The sequence below is a fragment of the Asterias amurensis genome, chromosome 12, assembly GCF_032118995.1.
Source record: "Asterias amurensis chromosome 12, ASM3211899v1".
Taxonomy (NCBI): Eukaryota; Metazoa; Echinodermata; class Asteroidea; order Forcipulatida; family Asteriidae; genus Asterias; species Asterias amurensis.
Window position 1 is genome coordinate 14,468,728 of NC_092659.1, and position 23,573 is coordinate 14,492,300.

The window sequence follows — 23,573 nt, forward strand, 5'->3', positions numbered from 1 at the left end:
AAAAAAAAAAAAGTAGAACGTACTACCGGTATTGCAAACCACAATGTTCATGTTTTAGCAACATCATTACAAATCGAACTCCAAACTTGTTTCACACATTTCTTTAAGAAAGTTGTATTGGCAAAGTGCAAGAAGGAGTGACCCCGGAGCTCCGTCCGGATCACTCCAGATTGGTCCGGTTTACAATGTCCCTGATGCATTGATGAATCATCCCTGGTAATCTGACTCATGGTCACACTGCGGCATGCTTTGTGTACACTTGCTTGTACATGCAATAAAGAACATGTTGCGGGTTACCGTGAAGCCACCCCTCCCCCTACCAAATTAAAGTGGTACATAGCTCAGCTTGAGTCAGTTTCCTCTACCAAATAAAATAGCAAGACCCTTTCCCTTCTATACCCACCCCTTAAAGAGGGATATGTTTGAACCCTGAACTAGCCAGCAGGAGTAGGATTTGAAACTTTGCATGGTGGGAAAAACAATCGAGTGAGGTTTGCAAAGACACCATTGAATATAAACCTCTTTTGAGCAGTTGTGGTTCTGAGAAGAACCAGTGTTCCGACAACTCAACCTTTTCATCCGTATGCTCTGGGCCCAATTTCATAGAGCTGCTAAGCACACAAATTTGCTTAGCATGACATTTCTTCCTTGATAAAAATAAGATTACCAACCAAACTTCCACATGATTTTCAGGATAAGCAAAAACAACAGCTGAATAAAAACAAGCAATATGCAACAAATGGAAATTTGGTCGGTAATCCTGTTTTTATCAAGGGAGACATTTCATGCTAAGAAAATTTTTGTGCTTAGCAGCTCTATGAAATTGGGCCCTGATTGTCTTCAGATTGCTAGCCAGACTACTTTGAGAGATTTTTTCATTTTACAAACTGGACAGCAGACCACAGTTACGGGAAAATCCTGATGCACAGCTCACAAGTATATACACCAATCCGACGAAACAAAATTGGTAGCGCCAACTGCGGTGTCTTTTTATGCACAATGTAAGCATTGAAGACACCGCAGCAAATGGCACGCGGTGCTCAACACTTGCGCGCCCGGTGCGCGTCAAAATGGTCTATAAAACAGACCTCATTATAGTGCAACCATCTTGATTTACACTCTTTCAAATCAATGTAACCAAGCCGAGGCTGGAGTGAAAAATAGTCTGGTTCCTTGTTGTACAATGAATACTAGCATTCATTACTGCTATTGGATACAGGGAACATGACCAAGATGGTGGAAGCATGACAAAGGTCTACGGCAAACATACCCAGACAATCAGCCACCTATATGTAGCCTCCCCAGTGTTCTCCCTTAACAGTGGTCCGCTAGCCAAATACCAGTAAAACCACCTCAAGACCAGTCAGAATTCATTCCAAGTGGTTCGGCTGGCTAGTTCAGTGTTGAAAAGCATCCCTATTTCATTTCAAATACTGAAAAAGCTGACAGACAAGCTAAACTGGTCCTGCTGGTTAGTCACTGAAAAAGTTCAGGGCAACCCCTGCATCCCGAAGCGCCCGCCCCCCCCCCCCCCCCCCCCCCCTCAACTCATTCTACCTTACCTCATTGATACTGATTTCTGCCTCCACATATTGGAGTCCTTTCTGTATGATTGAGATGAGAGCTGCTGGGGGCACCAACGCCCCATTGATATTGGACTGACTGATGTGGCTCTCAATGCCAAATGTGAACGCTGAATGTGAAAAACCTGCAGATACAACAAAACAAAAACAAACAAAATGTTAATTTTTGTTTTGACCTTACACCGATATGTGTTTGCATCGTCGACTGTAAACGCAGTACTTTCCCGAGTTCTGTGAAAAAAATCATGGGCATAATTACTCGGGTGGGATTTAAACCCACGACCTTTGCAATTCTAGAGCAGTGTCTTGGCAACTAGACCATCGAGTTTGCCCGGTAGCCAGGGGCAGTTCAAATCCTATATTTTAGCAGCGGGTAGGCAACGATTTAACAAAGTGTCAGTGATGCTGCAATTACTTGATCAATATTGATTTCACACAAGGCAATTTACAGGCAACCAGCTCCAAATAAACTCAAAATATAAAGAATTCACATTTTATTTCTGTTTAAATTTCTTGGCGATACTCTTTGCATTGACTGCTTTGCGAGATACATCACGATCGTTTGTTCCTTTCCTAAAACATAATTTTAAATCCATTCTATTCATGTTGTTTTGTTCAATTTGTCTAGTCTCCTTTCTCTGGCATGATGTGGCCAAGCAGGTAAGAACACCAAACTCAAGCTCAGGGCCCAATTTCATAGAGCTGCTAAGCACAAAAATTTGCTTAGCATGAAACATAGCATTACCAGCCAAATGTCCATGTGATTTACAGCATAAGCAAACAACAGCTGAACACCAGTAAGGAGCAATATGCAACAAATGTAAATTTGGTTGGTAAACCTGTTTTTACCAAGGAAGAAATTTCATGCTAAGCAAATTTTTGTTCTTAGCAGCTCTATGAAATTGGGCCCTCGTGTTTGATCATTTAAGTTTGAGTCCCAAGCACAAAGCAATTAGTTTCATCATAAGATGAGTCGTCAATATTACCGCAGTGATATTTGTATTGTGACGTAACACACTTTGCTCGTGGCAATTAAAATTTAATTTGCAACTAAGATCAATCATGGAGGAAATCTGAGCTCTCTGTGAAATCAACGTTTGGTCTGGGATTTCTCAAAATCCCCGGCCCAGGACACTGATTGGCATTAGCTTGGTTGCCCTGGTGACAGCCTCTATATCCCATTTAGGCAATTAATTAATCAAGTAGAAGCACACAATTCTACATAAACCCCAACAGGAATACATTCTTAGACCAGTAATTTTATACACAAAAACAAAATAGAATACAAATTGCCTTAGTACATCCCCCAAACATGTTCCTTAAACCTAACTCAACTGTCATTTCGAACTCCTGAAAAAGAAAGACGAATGTGGTTTTTAAAACCTTACTCAAAAGTACTTCAAATATTTTAGAATCACTTATTTCAAAAGGTACCTTTCTGGAACATGCATTGATCCAGGGCTACCTGGCTTTTAATTTTCTTTTTTCTACTTTTAATTTAATTTTCTTTTTATTACTTAATCCATCAGCTTTTGTTGTTCATAATTTATATTTTATGGGACGCTTTTAGTGACTCATTCTTAAACTGCCGTTTAAAACTTTGCACGGTCGTGGCCAAGTGATAAAGGCCCTTCGCCCTTCGCACGGCCACGACTTCGAAGTGAATGCAAGATCAACAGTCGACCAAACAATGGGATCGTCAGGGTCTTGACATAGGCTCAATGCCAATCTCTTTGCCTAAGTCATGAGCCTTGACATGTGATGTCAGATGTTCAGGCTATGTCTTACGTAGGAAGTAATTTACATAAATGTACAACTGTAGTTGAAGGTTTTTTTCCAAGCACAATTCAAGCGCACACTGAATGTGTACAGTATGTGTATGTGTAAGACTGAGGAGTAAATAATGTTTTTTTAGTAGCAACTGATATTTTGAGTAGTATTTTGCTACAAAGGAAATCATTCACTGGATTTTTTTTTTTTTGTGAGGAATTGTCCTGAACCTAATGACCTAATGTAAGTATAGTTCAGACATGCCAACCTCTGGGATCACAAAACTGTGTTCTGAAACCCCAAAACCTGTATTTTTCATTACAAACCTGTATTTTTGATAAAACATGCGAAAATGAGTTCACTTCATAATTTTAAGCCCCGAGACATGCAAAATAGAGAAGGTGCGAAGGCCATTAAGTTATCAAACAGGTCATTACACAAGTCAATTAAAAAAAAATAATAGGGCAGAGGTTTCTCTACGGGTGGTAAACCCAATGAAACAGGTTTTTATGAACTTGGATATTGATAAATCATATCGTATGCATATATAGAAACCTTTACTATAATTTTGTCAAAAGAATCTAAGAAGACAGTCAAGTAAAAAACAAAATAAATTTAATTTCAATGAAGAAGGCAACAAATCATCCCAAATTTTTTCGTTTTTTTTGCATTTGGGGGCATAGTTCTCACGTTACTTACATGTATACTGTAGCAACAGTGTTAACTACATACAGACACATTACATAATGTATAATACTAAAACAGGCAAGCATCAGTCATGCGTGTTGTGCAATCCATTACCTTAATTGCTAAGTACACACCACGTCTGCACTCTCGCTTAATAATTTTTAATAAAGACTGATGATAAAATAAATAAACTGATAGATTAGAACAGAAACCATGATTTGTAAATTCTGGGCACTCCTCAGTATCAATCTATAAATAAGGGAATCAATGTGCGGTGAAGAGGTTTTTAACTAGTGGTTTTAACCCAACGAGGCCTGGTTTTTGATAATTTTATCAAAACAAAGTCGAGGTAAATTATCAAGAACCAGGCCTCGGCGGGTTTAAACCACTAGTTGAAAACCGATTCAACACACTTTGACTCCCATACATAAATACCTTTTCGGTCAAAAAACATCAACACTTACGGTAAAAAAGTAAAATAAATGCAAATTTTTTAATTTTTCAATTATTTCTTTCAACACAACACCCCTCCAGCTATGAAATGGTAAGGCCCAGTCAAGGCCCTCGGGTAAACAACTCCTTATAAGGGAATGCTGTGCGCATTGTGCGTATCGCGTGATGTGGCACAACTGTTTCAGCCTTTGCTCGCAACCAATAGGAACGAAGAAACTGTCTTAAAAGCACAGGTGCAAGTTCGCGTGTCACGCCCATGTTTCAACACTTTTTACTGGTCATAAACAAAGGTCTATACACACCCATGTGACGCGCTCTCCACCAATAGGAGTAGAGAAACTGTCTGGGGTATTTATGAATGAAGGTTAACTGAAAATTGGAATAGCACTCCCCATGCCAGCCTACACGTATACAAAGCTACAGTAACATTGTGTTCTTCTGTGTATTTGTGGCCGTGATGAAAGTCCTTCCGTGTTCTTGGGGTTCTTTGTGGGTAGGCCTGGGCGACTATTGAAATTTAAAACTACCCGACTAGAATTGCTTTAACAAGCTGACTATTTCAGGCGCAGGTGCAAGATGGTAAAATTCAAGCTGAATTGTGAAGTATGCATTGCAATGGACCATTTTGCAGTACAAGTAAGCAAATCTTTGATGCAAAATTGCAGAAAATGACAATCAGACATGGACGACTTGCAAAATTCACTACCCAACTAGTGGCGCTTCAATTAGTCACGACTTTGATACTAGTCGAATTATTTTTCAGTAGTAGTGGTGGCACGGTTAACCAGGTATAGGATAACTCCCTGGCCAATGTTGGTGTAACCCAGGCGCTTCAATTAGTCACGACTTTGATACTAGTCGAATTATTTTTCAGTAGTAGTGGTGGCACGGTTAACCAGGTATAGGATAACTCCCTGGCCAATGTTGGTGTAACCCAGTTCACTTCACAATGCAAAAAAAAACACTGCTGCATTTTGCTCCATTTAGCAGAGTTTTGTTTCACCTGTGTTTCATTTTCAAAAACATCACCTAGAACCCAGTTAATGACCTGGACCCAGTAACTGGGGCGCTGTACTTCTTTTCACGAAATTTTGTCATTATTGGTCGTACAACCGTTAATAACAAAATTTCGAGAAAAAAAAAGGGATACAGTACCCCAGTTACTGGGTTTATCTATGACCCAACATTTAAGGTAAGGAAAAACTCAGTACCTGACTCCTGTAGATACCTGTACACCAGAAAGTTGACTTCATCACTACTAATGCTCATGGTGGCCAGAGAAACATCAAGCGGTAAAGATCAACTCATCAACATGGGAACCTTCGGAGTATTAACAAAAGCAAGACAAGAAAATTAAGGGAAAAAGAACATTACAAATTGACCCCTTGAATGATGCGGATTGCACCTCTGCAGAATGCGCCTCTACATGTACTGTACATTTCTGTCATCTCGGGCGCCAACAACAAATGGCGGCCAGGATTGTGTAAGTGCACCGCGTTTCGTTAAACAGGACATATGAAAGAGGTAACCATTTCATTGACACTTGCTAAATAAGGCCAAATATAAAAAAAAACACCAGTTGATCGTCCTGATTTTTCAAAAGAGAGGAGGATGAGGACCTTTTCATTTACTATTTTTTTTTTTTTTTCAAGATGGCCGCTTAGTATTTCAAATCAAACACGCCACCAATTCTTCAGTTTGAACCCATTGCAAACTTGTTTTATACCTTTTTGTTGCATGAGAACCTGTGTTAACACTATTACTGTATTTAGTGTTATTTAATTAACAGGGTCGGATTTGTAAAAAGATTTGCTGGTAGGCATTCACTATTATTGTTTTATGAAACAGACGGTTACACGTGTTCAAGAGCATCACGTTAGATTCGGGAAAAGCTCCTAGGCGAGTCCTTTTGAAAAGATGGAGTTAAAAAAAAGAGGGAAAAAAAGGTTTTTTTTACAAAAATCTAAAATTAACAAATAGCTTAAAAATCGGATGCAGCCCAAAAAAAGGATGCGGACGGGGACGATCAACTGGTATTTTTTTTTTTTTTTGGCCTAAGCGATAATTCATAAAGTAGGACCCAATTTCATAGAGCTGTTAAAGCACACAAAAGTAACCAAGCAATTACAGGCCTGTATGCTTCAGTTCTGAATGGTCAGGGGCACAGAGGCTTTTCCTTCTTGGTAAAGAGCACCCCGTGGGTAAATTGTAAATTTCTACTACAGCGTTTCAAGGGCACCAAGACAATGACCAGGGGGTATATGGAGGCAACTGCCTTTGATGCCTCCTTGAAGTACAGGCCTGCGGTTAAGAACACAATTATGCGCACCAGAAGGAGGTTCCTATTTATCAGTCAAAATGGTATCCTTCTCGTTTTTCTTATCAGAAAATTGCTAAGCAATATTTGCTGTTAAAGCAGCTCTTTGAAATTGGGTATTGAGGTTAACTCAGTGTTCTCCTCCCTGCTTTTTATCTCTGTGGACCTGGGTTCAATTCCAAGACTGTAGCCTTGCAATTGGATTGGGTTTTCAGTCCCTACCTGACTGCGTGGGTTTCCCTATTTGGGGTTTCCTCTCATGTCTAAAACATACATTTCTCCATTGTCTTCTTCAAAACTTGGTGTGAATTGATGTTTCCAATGGATTCAAAATTGGTGTTGAGAAAGAAAAAAAAAAATTAACAAGTACATAAAGATTATCTTGTTTTTTGTGTTTAACCAAAACAGGTCTATGCCCCTTCCGTATGCATTATGAAATACCATTACAGTTGAATATCTTGACCACCAAAGTGCCACACTATCATCAGCTACACCCGTCATAGATGCTTCTAAAGGCTAAATAGTGTTCTATCATATTCTTTTTCTTAGAGGTCAAAAGTTAAAACATCCCAACTGTTTGTGGCTGTTTAAACATTATTTGTTTTTTATCACAAAGGAAGGTAAGCTGGATAGTGACAGGAAAAGGATGTTTTCCACGCACCTAACTACCTTCCATTCTTCAGCAACCAATGATCTGATTCTGATGAATAAAACCGGATGTTAGATCAATTGGGTCGCCTCTGCTTTGACCTCTTAAAACCGAAGATAAACCGGATCAGGTTTAACTCTTTGCTGTCTGAATGCAAGAGGATTTTGCTTTTACGACCACCCCATGGCTTGGGATCAGGCTTAGCTCTGTATAAAAGATGTGTACGGAGTGGAAACACAGCTCGGCCTTTAAATTAACTTGAATTTTTGAAGTAGCGCATATTACACGTGGACGTGGTGGATCGAACATCAGCAGAGGGAGCCTGGAGCCTTAGTCGGATCATAAGGCAAAGCTGCAGTTTACTTTGAGAAAGGCCCCTGGCCTTGGTTTGCCCCAAATTAACAATGGCAAGTATGCTGGTTTATCGGGGACCGCAATTTGAATTATCGCCTTTTTGAAATTTGCTGAATTGCCCAAAGCAAAGGAACTGTGGGATGGAAAAGGGGGCTTACAAAGCCAATTTTTCCATCCCATGATGCCTTTTGGCCATTCAGCAAAATCAATCAGGTGTTAATTGCACATTAGCCAGTTATAAATCCCGCAAAAAAAGACTACTTTACTAGTTTAGTAATATTTAATAATAATGGTTATCAATATTATCATTCACAAAAAAAACATTAAATAGGGCCTACAGATAGACTTCAACAAACCCGTAATAAGGCCAATAACATACATATTATTTGACTTAATCCTTTTCATAAAAGGCCTCCTCTGCAGTCTGCACAACCATTGCCTTAAATCGGTCAAAACCATAGAGCAATGAAAAACGGTCGAGTTGACCAAACGTCCCGCCATTATGGAACAATTTTACAAATTACAGTCAGAAACTAGCTTTTTCAATGAAAATCTTTTGAAAAATTCATGTAAAAACATACCTCCAGGTTTCGTTTAAATAATAACCCAGTGAAACAAGTCGGTGATACACAAGTGAACGTTCTTACCGTGGGTAAATTTGACATTTTCGTCCAGTTCGGCTGCAATACAATCCACACGGTTTTACATGTGAATTCTTACCTTTTTGGGGTTGTACAAAAGCCAGTAATTTGTCTTCTGCCGCGAAAGGGTTGAATTATAACTTGGTGAACCGTCCCAGGAAAAACTCAATTCACACAATTTTTATATCAGAAGCATCTTCGAAATACACTCCGTCGATTAACGTGGTATACCGGTGACGCTTTTCCTGTTTTTGAAGAAATTTCAGATGTTTTTTGAGGTGTTCAGACACTAATTTTTCGAAAAGCAGAAACAAGATGGCGCCATGAACAGATCACTACTCAGTCTTATGAATCGTCCACGAACTACGTTGTCATTTCAGTTGTTACCCTCCCAGTCATGAAATATCACATGTTTGAAGAATGTATAGATATCAGCGATAATAAATGCATAGTTAAATAATCACAAAATTCGTATAAATAATAAGAATCGTTAAAAAATAGCCGTTCAAATTTATGCGGAGTGATATTCATTGTACATAGCGTATAGGAGATGTCACGTGACACGAAGCTTAACGCAGTTTGACAAAGAGGGCGCCATGATTGGAATTATTATTTTAAGCTCAAAAGTTGCACGCACAGATTGGAAGGGGGAAATCTAATGTGTTTTCTTCAGGTTTCTTGTTTTGACAAGAAAGCGGATTCAAGCAACAACATCCTGAGGAATTTATCACATTCGCATATCCAGCAAATACGTTTCCAGTCCTGGGTCTTATAAACTTTCTTCCCGAGAGGCAAATGAAAAATTCAGATAAAAATCATCTTTTTGTTGTTGCGTCACCTTCTTGAACAAGAGAGTAGGAAAGTAAAGTTCACTGCGGTTGGTTGCCTCGAAGTGGCCTGTAAAAGTTGCCTCTTGTGACGAGGCCTTATGACACAAAACTTAGTTTCCTATTGACCAGTGTATCTCACCAGCCAAAAAGATAATTTCCGAGGTCACTTCACTCTCCTTTTTTTTTTTTTTTTTTTTTTTTGGGGGGGAGCAAAGTTTATGGTCTGTATACATCTAATCAAGACATCTTCGCAACTTGCAGTGACCAACAATTGAATCACCCTACATTTGAATTGACGGGGTCATCTTCAAAGGAGTGCATCCAGGTCTGTAGGGCTCAAGCCATCCCTCGGGCCTGCCGATTACCCCCACCCTTCCGAGAAAAAAAAAAAGGCCCGTCAAGGGACAGTCAAAAGATGAATTAAAATACCACATAAGATTTAGGAGGCAAGAAAGGTCAAGCCCAAAGAGGTCGAGGTCTGACCTATGCGGACATTATAACGGCCGAAGGAACACTGATTTCGACAACAGTGAGCATGCATGAAGAACAGGGTGATCTATAGCCTGCACATCAGATGTCACATTTCGAGGCTCGTGAATTACGCCATTGAGTCCACTTACAATAACCTTTGACTGCATCATTTCACATGGGTTCCATGGTTCTGGAGATTGGCTGTTAAAACTGACGTTTAAGGTCATGTACGTTAGCACATAATGACAGTCTAAAAGGTTCCCTACTTTTCTCGTAACATTACTGGCCGAGGACACCATGCCACTCTATAGACGAAAGTTATTATCGGTTCAACCATAGAGAAAAGACCCCGCCGGTCCTTTCTCTGCTTCAACCAAATCCAATCACCGCGACAGACATTTACCGACTTGTCCACAAGTCTATAGTCGTGAGAGCCTATAATCGCACGCAGAGCAGAGCAGCAGTCTTGCCATCAGATAATTGCGGGGAGAACCGTTTCGCTATCACCTCGATAGACAGCTTTAACGACTTGTTCACAAGTCTACTACAAGGGACTTCGCGATGGCGAGTGGTGTGCCAGATTGGTTTGAATTAACCAAGTTATAAATTCGTACACAACGAACGATTGGCCCAACCGAGAATTACGGCTTCGGTGCCTAAAAGTCGGAGCATGAGCCGGAGCCTAACCCATTCCTTGAGAATGGCCAAAGTATGCAACATCCTTATCTCTCGGTATATATAAACTGGGTGTGGCTAGGGTGTGGTCATGTGGATGACATTATTCACGGGCGCCTTTGACGAACTTTCGGCCAAATTTACTGATGCTGGCTCACGTTTTTATCTATCGAGGGGCGTGGGGGGCAAGCTGGAACTAAGGCATGACTATTTATTTAGTTCAATTGATTTAGTTTTTTTCAATGTTAATAATGTTATTAATATTATGTATTCTATCTACCGGTCTATTGTGCATTGTTTCTCAATCGGAGTAGGCCGGCCCCTTTTTATAGAGCTGCTTAAAACAACAAAAGTGTCTCAGCACAAATCAATGTTGCTTGACCAGAAAAAGGTGACCCACTATTACACGTACAGTTTGACTGATTTCTTTTTTTGTTGTTAGCATTGTTGCATGCTTTTTATCAGCTCAATGAAATTGGGCCTCGGAGTACCCCACAAATTATAATTGTCAGATTTATCACACTGTATGTTTTTACTATCGGCTTGTTTACTTCACCCGTTCTCATTTCTTAAAACTTACCATAATATTGGTTGTCCTTCCTTTAAAAACAATATTAAACTTTCTTTGACTTGGTGTCGCGCCTCATATTGTTTCTAAGTGAAAAAGGTTAGAGCCGATAAAGTTTTTGAGGGGATTTTTTTTTAGCTCCCGCTGCCGTAGGACGCAATATAGAGCGCCATACAGTATTGCTTTCGAAAAAGGTGAGATTTAAGCAAGTTTTGAAACTGGCTAATAAAGAAGATTGCCTGATGTTCTGGGGGAGATCATTCCACATACATGATGCTGCGATAGAAAAAGACACGATCCCCCATAATGTGTTTGGGTCTTTGTCTGCAAAAAAAGAAGTTTGGGAACAGGGAGGAACGCAGGTTTCGGACATGTTCTTTGATGGACATAGGTCAGTGAGATCTTATGAAGGGGCTGAGGCAATGATGCAGCGGAACATAATTGTAGGGGGAACTTCCCGTTTCTATACGGGCATTTTGGCGGAAGACTACAGCGTCTCCCACATTCCCAGCGTAGGTGTATGCAACGTAGCAGGACAAAAGTTCTATTTGTGTGTGCACTCCAAAAGGTTGCTCATAAACCTACCTGGTGGTGGAACCTTGAACTGAAAGACATTTCCACAATCTTTCCTCTTCTTTCAAACTCCTTCCTTTGGTTTTCATAGCCCAAAATAAACCTGAAAGAGCAATAATTATTCACACGCACCTTCCTAATCAAATAACCCGCCAATTTCCTTATCCTAGCTAGTTACAAACCGTTGCTTGTACACCCATATGGAAGTGTACAATCAAAACACTCAATCACAACATTGCATTACAAGACATAAAATTGCTATTTGATTCGTTAGTTCTCCTACGCTTTCGTGTGTGCACATGCCCTTATATGGTAAAATTGTCCCCACGTTTCTGGGTTCAAAGCTGAACGCTTTTAAGCAGAAAATCCTGCTTGACAAAATGTATTTGCTTTTAAGCAAAATTAATGTAGTGGGGCACCAGTCACAAACTTAAAGGGAACGTTGCCTTGGATCGGTCGAGTTGGTCCATGAAAAGCTTTTGAAACCGTTTGTTATAAAATGCATAATGGTTAGAAAGATGTTTTAAAAGTTTAATTATATGATCCACACAAATATGCATCGAAATTGCATGGTTTTCCTTATACGTCGTGAACTAACGCGGCACGCCATTTTGTGGAGTCAAGTTTTTGACTTATGGCAGACCGTGTTAGTTCGCAACGTAAAAGGAAAACGACGCAATTTCGATGCATATAATTATTTGTGTGGATCATAATATATTAAACTTTTAAAACATCTTTCTGATCATTATGCATTTTATAACAAACGGTTTCGTATGGATCATTATATTTTACTTTTAAAACATCTTTCTAACCATAACACATTGGGTTTGCAATTGGAGGTCAGGACTCAATTTAGAATAATGTAGAGTAATGAAACTTGAGCATGAACGAAAATCAAGCAACTTCATATTGGTAAAATAGGAGGCACCCCTTTTTCCGAAAAGTGCACTGGGTTATTTTGCGTGGGTTACATAGTTAGAACTCACGGAACCGACAGCTTTACGTCCCATCCGAAGGGCGAAGCAATTGTTAAGCGCCTTTAAGGACACAAGTTTAGTGTAAAGACTGGGACTCGAAATCACACTCTGCAGATCATACAATGTAAGTAGACGAGAGTTTGAGTTTAGTGCAATTAAAGGCAGTGGACACGCGCTATTGGTAATTACTCCAAATAATGGTTGGTATAAAAACTTACTTGGTAACGAGTAAACTTGAGAGCTGTTGATCGTACAAAACATTATGAGAAACGGCTCCTATACTGAAGTAATGTAATTTTCGAGAAAGAAGGCATTTTCCACTAAAATTTGTAATTTGATTTCGAGACCAATACCGTGCTTGCACAACGACTATGAAAAATAGACGAAACCTGTTTTTGGGCAAGCATTGATTAAAGCTCTTCTAAATTTGAGGGCGATTGCCCGAATTCTAGGAAACTTAAATTACTATCTATAAAATCACCTCCCGTTCCTTGTCATTGTAGGTTATCGAGACAATTATCTGTGACAAGTTCCAGTTCGTGTTTCCCCCTAAAAGGAGTGGAAACTTGATTAATTGAGTCACTTTACCTTGTGCCGTCCTCTTGATAATCGTCAGTTATAATTGTTTTAACTATCGCAACAAATGTCGAAAATTCAACAAATCCCTCAAAACTCATTTGTATCAGATGTATGTTGTAGTATGTAGTTCCATTGGTTTTGCTCTTTTCAACGCTTCGATCTTGATGTAAAGGCGCTCTACAAGTATATTTTTAGTTACAGGATATGTAATATGTATAATATTTCATATTTATGATGCATGACTGTTCTATATTCCGACACCCCTAAGTTCCGAAAATCCCTCTTGGTTAACATGCTATGGTATTGGGATTATAGGATTCGGGTTTAATAGGGATAGGTAGGAATTGTTCAACCACACATAAAGAATATATGTTGAAACTTAGGTGACGGAACAACCGTTTGGTCGCTTTATATATATTAATTTGCTCAACATATTTTACGGAACATACTTTAGGCATGTAAGTCCATGCATAACTGATAATAGTGATTCCTCGAAAGGTAAACTAAAAAGTACAGAATTGGTTTAACTTATAGTCTGAAGCTCTCTGATTATTCAATTCATACTAGAAAAGAAAAAATCTATGAAAAATGTCTCTTATAAAAGGAAGTCATACTCGATAACATTGTAATTGGACACCTTAAAAATATGTACCCAGCGAATTTCGGTTGTACAACAAAAAATCAGTATGTGTCTACATGCTGGAAGTAAGTGCATGGTTTAAAGATGCTATGTCAGATTTTTGGCCGATTTGACCCACAAATTTTGATTTAAAATTCAATAGGTATTTTGATGGGGGTCGAGAAAGTTACAAGCTTTCATTTGAACCATTGCTCGAAAAAAATCCGCCAATATTAGTAGAAGTGAAATAAAGTGCTAAAATTAGTTTTTGTCGGGATCCCGACAATATATCACGTGACCGATTCTTATGTGTTTTACAAGAATCGTTTTTTTAAAATGTCATGGTTCCTGACCATTAAAAGTAAAAGTTAAACTTTTGTTCGTTATAGGGCGGGTGATACTCTTTGAAATACCATTCACTAAACAATATATTTTTTAATGTTTGGGGCCAAAAATCTTACATAGCATCTTTAACGATATTCTCCCGATCACACAAAACATTCACATTGGATATTATGCAACCATTCTGTCAGAAACCAATCTTGTAAAATTCCTTTAAATAAAAAAAAGTAAAAAAAAACAGGTGAGGGTTGACTTCCTCTATTTTATTTATACACCAGCAATATTTACCCAAATGGGATTATAAATCAACCTTATATCACGTTGAACCTTGACCCCGTCTATTTTGGGTCCTGGATATTACTCATTGTCCATTTTCCTGAGGTGGGGGTCAAGTCCATCTTTCCCTATTGGTTGTGTGCGATGTTCCTTAAAGCCAGTGGACACTATTGGTAATTACTCAAAATAATTATCAGCAAAAAACTCACTTGGTAATGAGTAATGGGGAGAGGTTGATAGTATACAAATATTGACTGCTTCGAGTGCTATGGTTAAAACTATGACTCCCGAGGTGATCCCCTGAGCGTTCTATTTTCCCGAGGCGAAGCTGACCGGACACAACACTTCATAAAATACCTTTAAACATTGACCTAATAATTAGATAAGTCCCAATTTTTGTGGAATTTCACAGTAGAATCATTAGCAACAGAGTACCTCAAACAAACGTTATTCTTATGTTATGTTTACTCATGGTGGATAAGTTGGCTAAAGGTTGGAAAGAAGCAACACTGAAAACTGGCAATGATCTTCACAACGCTCCTACGTAACTCCTCCTTGGACGACCTTGTCAAAAGGCTTTTACAATTTCCCAAATTTAGGTTAACCTTAAATGCTTAATCTTCCAAGTTGCGAACCTCCCTTGCTAATTTTAGTTTCTCAGAAGATAATTCCGTCTTCTGAAATGCTCACTTCTTCATCCCTAAAAGAAGAAGTTTATTTTGTGCAACTGAATTTGTACAATTTCCGGTAGCAGGTTTGCATATTATTTGCATGTATTCGTCATTAGCCCCATCCCTTTACATTATTTATATACTCACACACACATGTAAAACCAGACAAAGCTTAAGCAGTCCTTGTATACCGGGACATAAGACTCAAACCTAAACTCTCAGAAGTGATTTGCTTAATATCAAAACCATTTTTTGCTTAGCATTTGTTGCCCAGGACCAGAACCCAACAATACATATATATTTAGCTGGTAACCGAATTCTGCTAAGTCAAACCTGTCTTTGCGTGAGAAACAATAAGTTTGACACAGCCTCTTTAAGAGTTTAAACAAACTTATCTTAAGTGGAAATCGGTCTTAACTGCAAATCAAAGTGTGATGCCACAATACAAATAACTATAGTTACTGACAATCCATCTATAACGATGAATCTTTGGTGCTTTGTGAAATCGAGTCCAGGTTTGAACTGATTTGCTTATTCGTCACTGAAGAGCCACACTGCTGATGTCGATCGTGGATGCATAATCAGATGCCAGAACCTAGACACTACTATTGCACATCCATCCTCCATAGGGGGTTTATAGACAGTACGTCTTAACTCTAAATCCAACTTTTTGGCCAAGACGAATCTCTCTCTCTCTCTCTCTCTCTCTCTCTCTATCTGTAAGCCAGTGAGGTTTCATAGTTGATGATTCACGATACAAGGAGGCATGGATATAAATAGATTTGACCTCTCAGCTTGCTGAAGATCCTTCCCGTATACGTGACCTTCATCCTTTTTCCCACTCTCCGAGATACGGTCGAGTTCAGGATAATCTTCTTTGCCCGGCAGTTCCTGGCGGTTCCTGGCGGTTCCAACCGGTGTCAACCGGTTCGTGTGGCGGGCCTGACGGGCAGACGGCCAGCAGGGATTACTTGATAACGATAAGCTAATAAAGTGTCAAGACAGTGTTGGCGATTTCCTTAATTTCAAAAAGGAGTCAATGATGAAAAAGGATCGAATTGTTCCTGAAGACAATTGATTATTAACGATAGCAACCACCTGCAATCTTGAACGCGATATTGCTAAACTTTTTTTTTAAATATTAATTTTTAATTAGGCCTCGGTTTAGCCTGAACATCTAGCGTCATACTACGTCGAGGCCTGTGAATTACGTCATTGATTTGCGCATTGAGCCAACGTATACATAGACACCTTTGATCTCGCATAATTTCCCCTCCATGGTTCTGATTTCACAAAGAGCTATGGTTAATCATAACTGCAAATAATAATAATAATAATAACTCAGCACTTTTAAAGCGCACTTAATCTGTAAAACATTCAAAGGCGCTGGTCAATCGTAGTTGCTTATAAATGATGTCACAATACAAATCACTATATGGCGATCCTGACAACTCGTCTTATACGCCTCTCTTAATGCATGACGTCATAATTCTTACCCAAAATGAGGCTATGGGCGCACGTTCCCCATCACTGGCAGTGGCTGCACCCATCGCCTCGTTTTGAGTTAGCATTGTGACGTACCTCATGCATAATTATTAAGAGAGGCGTTTTGCCATTTTCCCTCCCACGCTCAGCGATAATTCCTCACTATGTCAACTCTCAAGGGATGCACCGTCCCTCAGTCTCACACGACGGGGATGAAATATTGGATAACATCCAAAAGAAACGTTCTGTACCACTTTCTGTTTCTGGAAAGCCTCGAACTCGACAAAGTTATAACTTCAAAACGATAATTTTGTTGTCACTAAACAACTCGCACTTTTCGTGTGCCGGTTCACGACGCTGAGCACTAGTTTGCTCTTAATGAATAATGCTTAACCAAGACAGAAGCCACACGTGGCCATTTAACCCCTCTCTTCGTGCACTAAATTGATTCGCTTGATATCTTAAAGTAATATTAGGCTCCCCACCAAAGGGCATGATTGTCACAACCAGTGGGCAAGGTTGGTAGCCCCCCCCCCCCCCTCCGCTCAGAAAATGCCCCCTTTAGTAAAAAATTAGACCAAACCAACACAAAAATAAAGGATCCGATTCACAAAAGAGCCCCCTTTCCCAGGCCCCATTTTGAAGGCCCGGTTACCTCACTGAGGCTCGAATCATGCCTTCACGAATTGTCGTTTGCAATCTGTAATCTGTGGTATCTCGCTCACCTCTGCTAAGCAGGAAATTGTTCAGTTATATTCTAGCAGCTCTAACGACATTTGGCTATCAAAGTTTGGAAATAATATAGCTTTTTGCTGAATGCGTGATTTCAAGTGAGAGTGGCAATGTGGCTAGACTGATGGGCCCCTGTCATTATCCGCAAGGATTCACGGACATTGAAGAATGACGTCAGACGTTCAGGATACAACATGGCGTGCCAAGTTGCCTCAGCGGACACACACCTTCTACCCAAGCACTGCATCTGCTCACGCAACGACTGTTTAGTGCTTTGGGATCGAGGTTGAAATTCAGGCTATTAGGTGCATGTTTAATTCAGGCTTTGACATTCGATGTCAAAGGGCCATTTCACACGATTTACAAGCAAACAATTCCAGGCAATCTCCAAGAAGGAAGGCCATTAACATTTTAATGTTCACGTATTTTTCTTGTTGATCGTAAGCTATGTTTGAAAAAAGACTTGTTCCCCGACAAAGTGGTCCGGTAGTGCACTGCAAATGGTTGCCTCCGCGTTGCCTGTAAAAGTTGCCTCGTGTGACAAGGCCCTAAGGGTCAATCAGGGTTACCCTCTTCTAACATGACAATAATCACTTCCCCCAAAACTCAAGGATAAACAATAGACAACATAATGTGTTAATGATTTGACGACTTTTGTTTATTTATTTCAGTAGCATACCAGTGGCTAAACATTGTTGACACAATGTTTTTTTCAAAGATTATTGACGACAAAATGTCTGATTATGAAATACATTTTTTTTTCTGGAATGCATAAGCTTTTAATACGAAATTTTATACACTGAAATAAAAATTATATAAAATATATCTTTGTCAAATATACAGTTGTATGTTATGTACAAAACAGTAAAAGAGCGAATCATGTTCATATAGCACATAATACTGGAAGATAACAGAGAACATGTAACATCCAACGGCACATGTATCACCCATATTATTGCAACAGTAAACTGGAAGATGAAAGTAAAAGAAAACAGGTTTAAGATTTGAGAGAAATACTTCAAACAGAACTTAAAGATGTTGAGTTAATTTTAAGGAAGGAGTTTGGCGCCCATCGTAGCAAGAAATCGCTTATTGATTTTCCATTGGTCCTGAAATTTTCGAATTTTGCAAAGAGGCTTTCTTCTAACACTAAATAATTATTGCCACAAAGTAAGGTTTTTAGCTTGATTTTCTCTAAAAACTAATGGTCTGTAAGAACATTTTTCTTTTATAAAGGGGTCATCACGACTCTTTGCTAATTTTGGAATAATCCTACACTTTTAGAGTTTCATTTTGCCCCCAAATGATAAATTTATCAGTGAATTGTCACAAAAAGTATATTTAATGTGTTAACGTGGTCTGAGTGGGAAAACATTTAAAAACCAAGATTAAACTTACTATCATTCAACGAAGCCTCAAATATGCAAATTCACCATTGATGGACGCCATTTTGAGAAAAACACGAATAAAGAATAGCGGAATATGATTAACAGAAAAAGCAGAGAAATAGAACCATTTGACGGATGACCTGGGGACGGTAAATTTAAGCGCCCCGGCGGCAATGCTTGGTTAGTGTTACACTTGATGTTCTTTGATGGTGAAGTTATCTCACAAGTAAAATTAACTGTAAAACAAGATCCCTTCAGACTCAACTAAAATCTACAAAATACTGTTTCAAAAAAGGTTTGACACTCAAATAAAAAGAGGATCATTAAATTTGCAGGAGGAATTTTTCATTTTTTTCTTGAAAGGACTTCCCTGTTTGTCTGGCGAGTCTACTATAAGAATGTTGGACCCTTTACAACTAACATCCGACCCGGCTTATCGTTTTAGAGCAACCGTCCAACCAGAACATGGGACATCTAAGACAATTCAAGACAACCAATCAGGTATAATACGTATCATTCGAGTCAGAACTTCAATGACCCTTGACTTCCACCTGATGACGTCACAGACCACGTCATCATCAAAGTGTTGCAAAAGCAGCAATGCCATTTGCTGATACTTGTTTGGAAAAAATGTATACTTATTATAAAACATTATTGACCCTAAAAGTTGCTGCATTTAAATGGTTCAATAAAGTTTTCACACACGTCATTACTTCAACCGAATGTATGACGTTCTGTTAAGGCAACCCGGAAGCCATCTTGATTACGACTACAAGAATTTCAAATCTGACCCGGAAAGTTTCTGAAAATTTCACAATTAACACAAGTGATTAATATTCCAAACTGGAGATTAATTTTTTGATATGAAATGATTTCACGGCTTGTAATCATGGCGGTGAGTAATTAATTAAAGCACTTAACCACTTTACCGAGCCCGGAAAGGGTTAATTGGCTAACACGAGAAGCTCCATACCATTCGGAAAGAATGTAGGGTTGAGACTTGAGAGCACTGGCTTTAAAGGATGACTCATGAAGTAGAACTATAACCGAGAACAGGAAAAGGTCGTTAGTATACCCCACAAGGCCGACTTTATAGAGGGCAGGGATTATTTCTAGCCCATGGTGCGACCAGGCACAACTTCAAGTGGTATTGAACTCCCTTAAAATAGAAAACCTTAATTTTGTGTAGTAATATAATATACAAATAATCCAGGTCCAAGGATATTAAGTGGATCTTGTTTTGTTTATCAGGCTGCTGTAAAAGGAGGTTGTTGACTCGCGAGAAATGTGACTTGGACTCGAGTCGTTTTTTTTTTTTTTTTTTTTACTTGTGACTTGACTTGTAGTTTTTAGCATTGACTTGTGACTTGAGTTTGACTTGCAATTTTTTTTTTGACTTGCTGCCAACTCTTAGCATTACTGAATGGCACACATGATGTGCATTGGTAAACGACTATTACCTATTATATAGCTGGAACTTTGCAATTGTTTACATTTATAATCTGAATCTGCCAACCAAAAGCCTGCTACCAAACAGCCAGGTATTTCTACAAGTCAAGACTGAGATAGTCTGCACACCCCAAATGAAATGTCACCCGTTTGTGTCCGTGCCTCCCATTTTTACCAACGCTTTAGACTGGTTCACCACCATGCATTTAAAAATACCTTCAAAACCGGAATTTTCTTGAATTTCCTGACAAAGATCGAAGGAACAACGAACGCTTGACCTTATGTCTTTACCTTTTTAGTGCTGGTGTGTTAGACACCCCCCCCTTTCACTATGTGTCATACAGTTGACTTTCTTTACGGGAAATGTCAATTTCTTAAGGGTTTAACATTTTGACTGTTAGAGGAATACCTTGTCTTAAAGATAGTATGTATACAGAAGTCATATACAAGCACGTTTAACCAGCGATGACATGTCAAGTCTGTTCCGGAAATTGCCACTTAAAACTTTAAACGACAAAATGGGCGACATATCTCAGTACATGTGTCATTGGGTAGCTCTTGGGGACAAAACCATTTTCTTTGGCTTACAGAAGGGAAACAAGTTCACACCATTAGTGGTTATTAAGTGTTAAATAATGTGGTACTTTTCCATTTACCAGATTCATGTTGACTGTTAGAAGGCGTCCAAGGCAAAATGATCACTTCACATTTTGCAAATCTCGGCAAATCCTGCCATAATTATTATGATTATTAACAAAGATTGAACTTTTCATTTTCTTAAAAAATGCAAACATTTGTATACAGGTTTTACGAGAGCTTGTTTGGTGACAAACTTGACGTTTCAATCGTTATAATCTGGACGGTCTTCAGGAAGAAACAGACAGGGTCAGAGTTGTTTGTTGTAAACACAACACGCTATTTCGGAAAAAGGAGCTAACAGAGATGTCTGTATAGTCAAGCGCATTTATAATTGAGTATGAACATCAATTTGAAATCACACAATCCTCTTAGTCAGATCGTTTCTAGTCTTGAAATGTAACTCTTCAGATAACTGCTAAAGGTATACAGCGACATCTCAGAGACATGAGAACTGAGAAGTCTCCCGAACAGTGACCCGAACATCTGCTCTGCGGTATAGTAGAATAAAGCAAGACAGTTCTCTATAAAGAACAACCTCTACCGTACCTGGCAAGTAGATACACACATGGTGTTACCGCAAACCAAATACATTGATACGTCACCATGCAATGTCTCAAATCCTATGTGAGAGACTGTTTCAGTGAACGCTCAGGGTTCGATTTCACAAAGATAGTCCTAACTTAGGACCCAAAGCGCTAGGATTCATCTTAAGATGAGTTGTCAATATCACCATAGTGATTTGTATTGTGACATCACACTTTGCTTAGCAAATAAGATGGATTCACAGTAAAGAGCAATCTTAACTCTTTGTGAAATCGGCCCCAGTCAGCTAGTCCTAAGTTTGGGCGAGTAACTAGTCATAACTCGAGAATAAGACTAGTTTTAAAGGCAGTGGACATCACTTTTGGTAATTGTCAAAGACTAGCCTTCACAGTTGGTGTATCTCAACATAGGCATAACATAACAAACCGGTGAAAAGTTAAATCGGTCTTCGAAGTTGCGAGATAATAATGAAAGAAAAATAACCCTTGTCACACGAAGTTGTGTGCTTTTAGATGGTTGATTTCGAGACCTCAAGTTCTAAATCTGAGGTCTCGAAATCAAACTCGTGGAAAATTACTTCTTTCTCGAAAACTATGGCACTTCAGAGGGAGCCGTTTCTCACAATGTTTTATACCATCAACCTCTCCCCATTACTCGTCACCAAGAAAGGTTTTATGCCAATAATTATTTTGAGTAATTACCAATAGTGTCCACTGCCTTTAACTCTTTGTGAAATCGTCCGCAGGTATACATTATTAAATTGTATAGAGGACATTAATTTTGTAATGTCTCCTTTGGCAACGATTTCCAAGAGACTAAACAATAACGATGTGAGTCGACCAGAAACCAATGAGAGAATTAAGTACACTATGATTAATGCGAGGGTCGAGTTAGTCATGTCATCTTAGTTCCTGTGTGAATGTTTGGAAATAAGTGGCTTATGTTCACAGACTCTGATGATGCCGAAAACGGGGACCTTCTCAGCATACTGAAAACTTTGAAGGACTCGATTTCACAGTCTTCTAACTTTTGTTTCGTACATTCACTTATCAAATAATACAGGGACGAATAGTTTCCTGTGATGTCATTTTTGAAATTATTAGAATCATCTTTGTTGATTTGGTTCTTTAAAATTATGAGAAAGTGCCTATTTCAAATTGGATCGTTAAAACAAAAATACACCACAAAAATAGTAGACTTTTACAATAATGTACATTATTTTATACAGAATACTTAATAATTTATACAAATAATTGTACATTTTCCACATAAATCAACTCTCCCCAAAAACCACACACACAACAACAACAACACAACAGCAAACAAAGCCCACAGCAAACAAACAATGTATAACTGCATACACGATATTCAAAATAAAAGCCCGTTAGAACTGTTGAATATAAAAAGTAGTTTTTACCAAATCAATGTGGAAAACAAATTATTGCTTGCAACACATTCTCTTCTCTTTTAGTGTTTGCTACTTGTTTGGGGTTGGTTTGGGGTGTTTTTAGTTTGTTGGTTTGCTGTTTCTTCTTGTTTTACGTGGACAAACTACGATATCCTATTATGGTTCGTATGTGATTTGCTATACAAACTTAGCACAAGTCCGTAGAGATGGTAAGCAAGTAGCTTAAAGTTTATGTGGTAACATGACTTTAAGCAGGAAACCTGAGTCACAAACTATATCTTGGTATTTTAGCTGGTATCCTGCAAAGCAAAATATTCTGTCGTCGATGCTTAGCAATATTGTGCGTGCTTACCACCTCTATGGACTTGGCCTCGAGAGATACCTCATACCTGATTCAAAACAATGTATTTAATAACTATACACTTTTTACAATAGAATCTGCACATCATGAAAATAAAAAATACCCATTGAATTGTCGATCATGCCAATGACTCTGCCGAACTTGTCGAGCAGCACGACGTAGATGATGGGCGAAGGCATCGCAGACTAACGTCGACGTCAGTGGTCGACCCAAAACATCACAGGGCTGGTTGTACACTCTGTATCCCCCATGACGTCGCTGTCTTGTCACCATGTTTTTTCGAAACTTCGAAAATAAAGGTTGGACCGGGTGGGTGGGTGCCGTCAATGGGGCCCGCAGTGCGGAGGCCATCGTCGGTGAATCACCGGTACGCCCACACGCCGGCAAGGTCTGGGTATAGCTGTCAAGTTTAAGTTCAATATCTCTATGGTGGATTTCTTCGTCCATGAATGAATAAACAAACACAAAATGTGTGAAAAATGTGTCCATCCATAGTGTCAAAATAACCAGTTTGCTGATTTATATCTCACGTC

General features: G+C 39.0%; 1 protein-coding gene across 4 annotated transcripts in view; it reads right to left on the reverse strand.

Moving 5' to 3' along the window:
- Positions 1 to 8,856, reverse strand: part of LOC139944839 (F-box-like/WD repeat-containing protein TBL1XR1) — a 64,497-nt gene extending 55,641 nt beyond the window's left edge. Inside the window, exons 1-3 of one of the 4 annotated variants that reach the window (XM_071941962.1) lie at positions 8,534 to 8,856; positions 5,705 to 5,813; positions 1,563 to 1,708 (exon numbers count right to left, since the gene is read on the reverse strand). In XM_071941962.1, the coding sequence (XP_071798063.1) occupies positions 1,563 to 1,708; positions 5,705 to 5,762 (204 nt within the window). In that variant the 5' untranslated portion in view covers positions 5,763 to 5,813; positions 8,534 to 8,856. Of the gene's footprint in view, positions 1 to 1,562; positions 1,709 to 5,704; positions 5,814 to 7,032; positions 7,144 to 8,394 lie in introns of those variants that run through there. The other 3 variants (XM_071941963.1, XM_071941964.1, XM_071941965.1) reach the window with 3 other exon arrangements.
- Between the last annotated feature and the right edge of the window lie 14,717 nt (positions 8,857 to 23,573).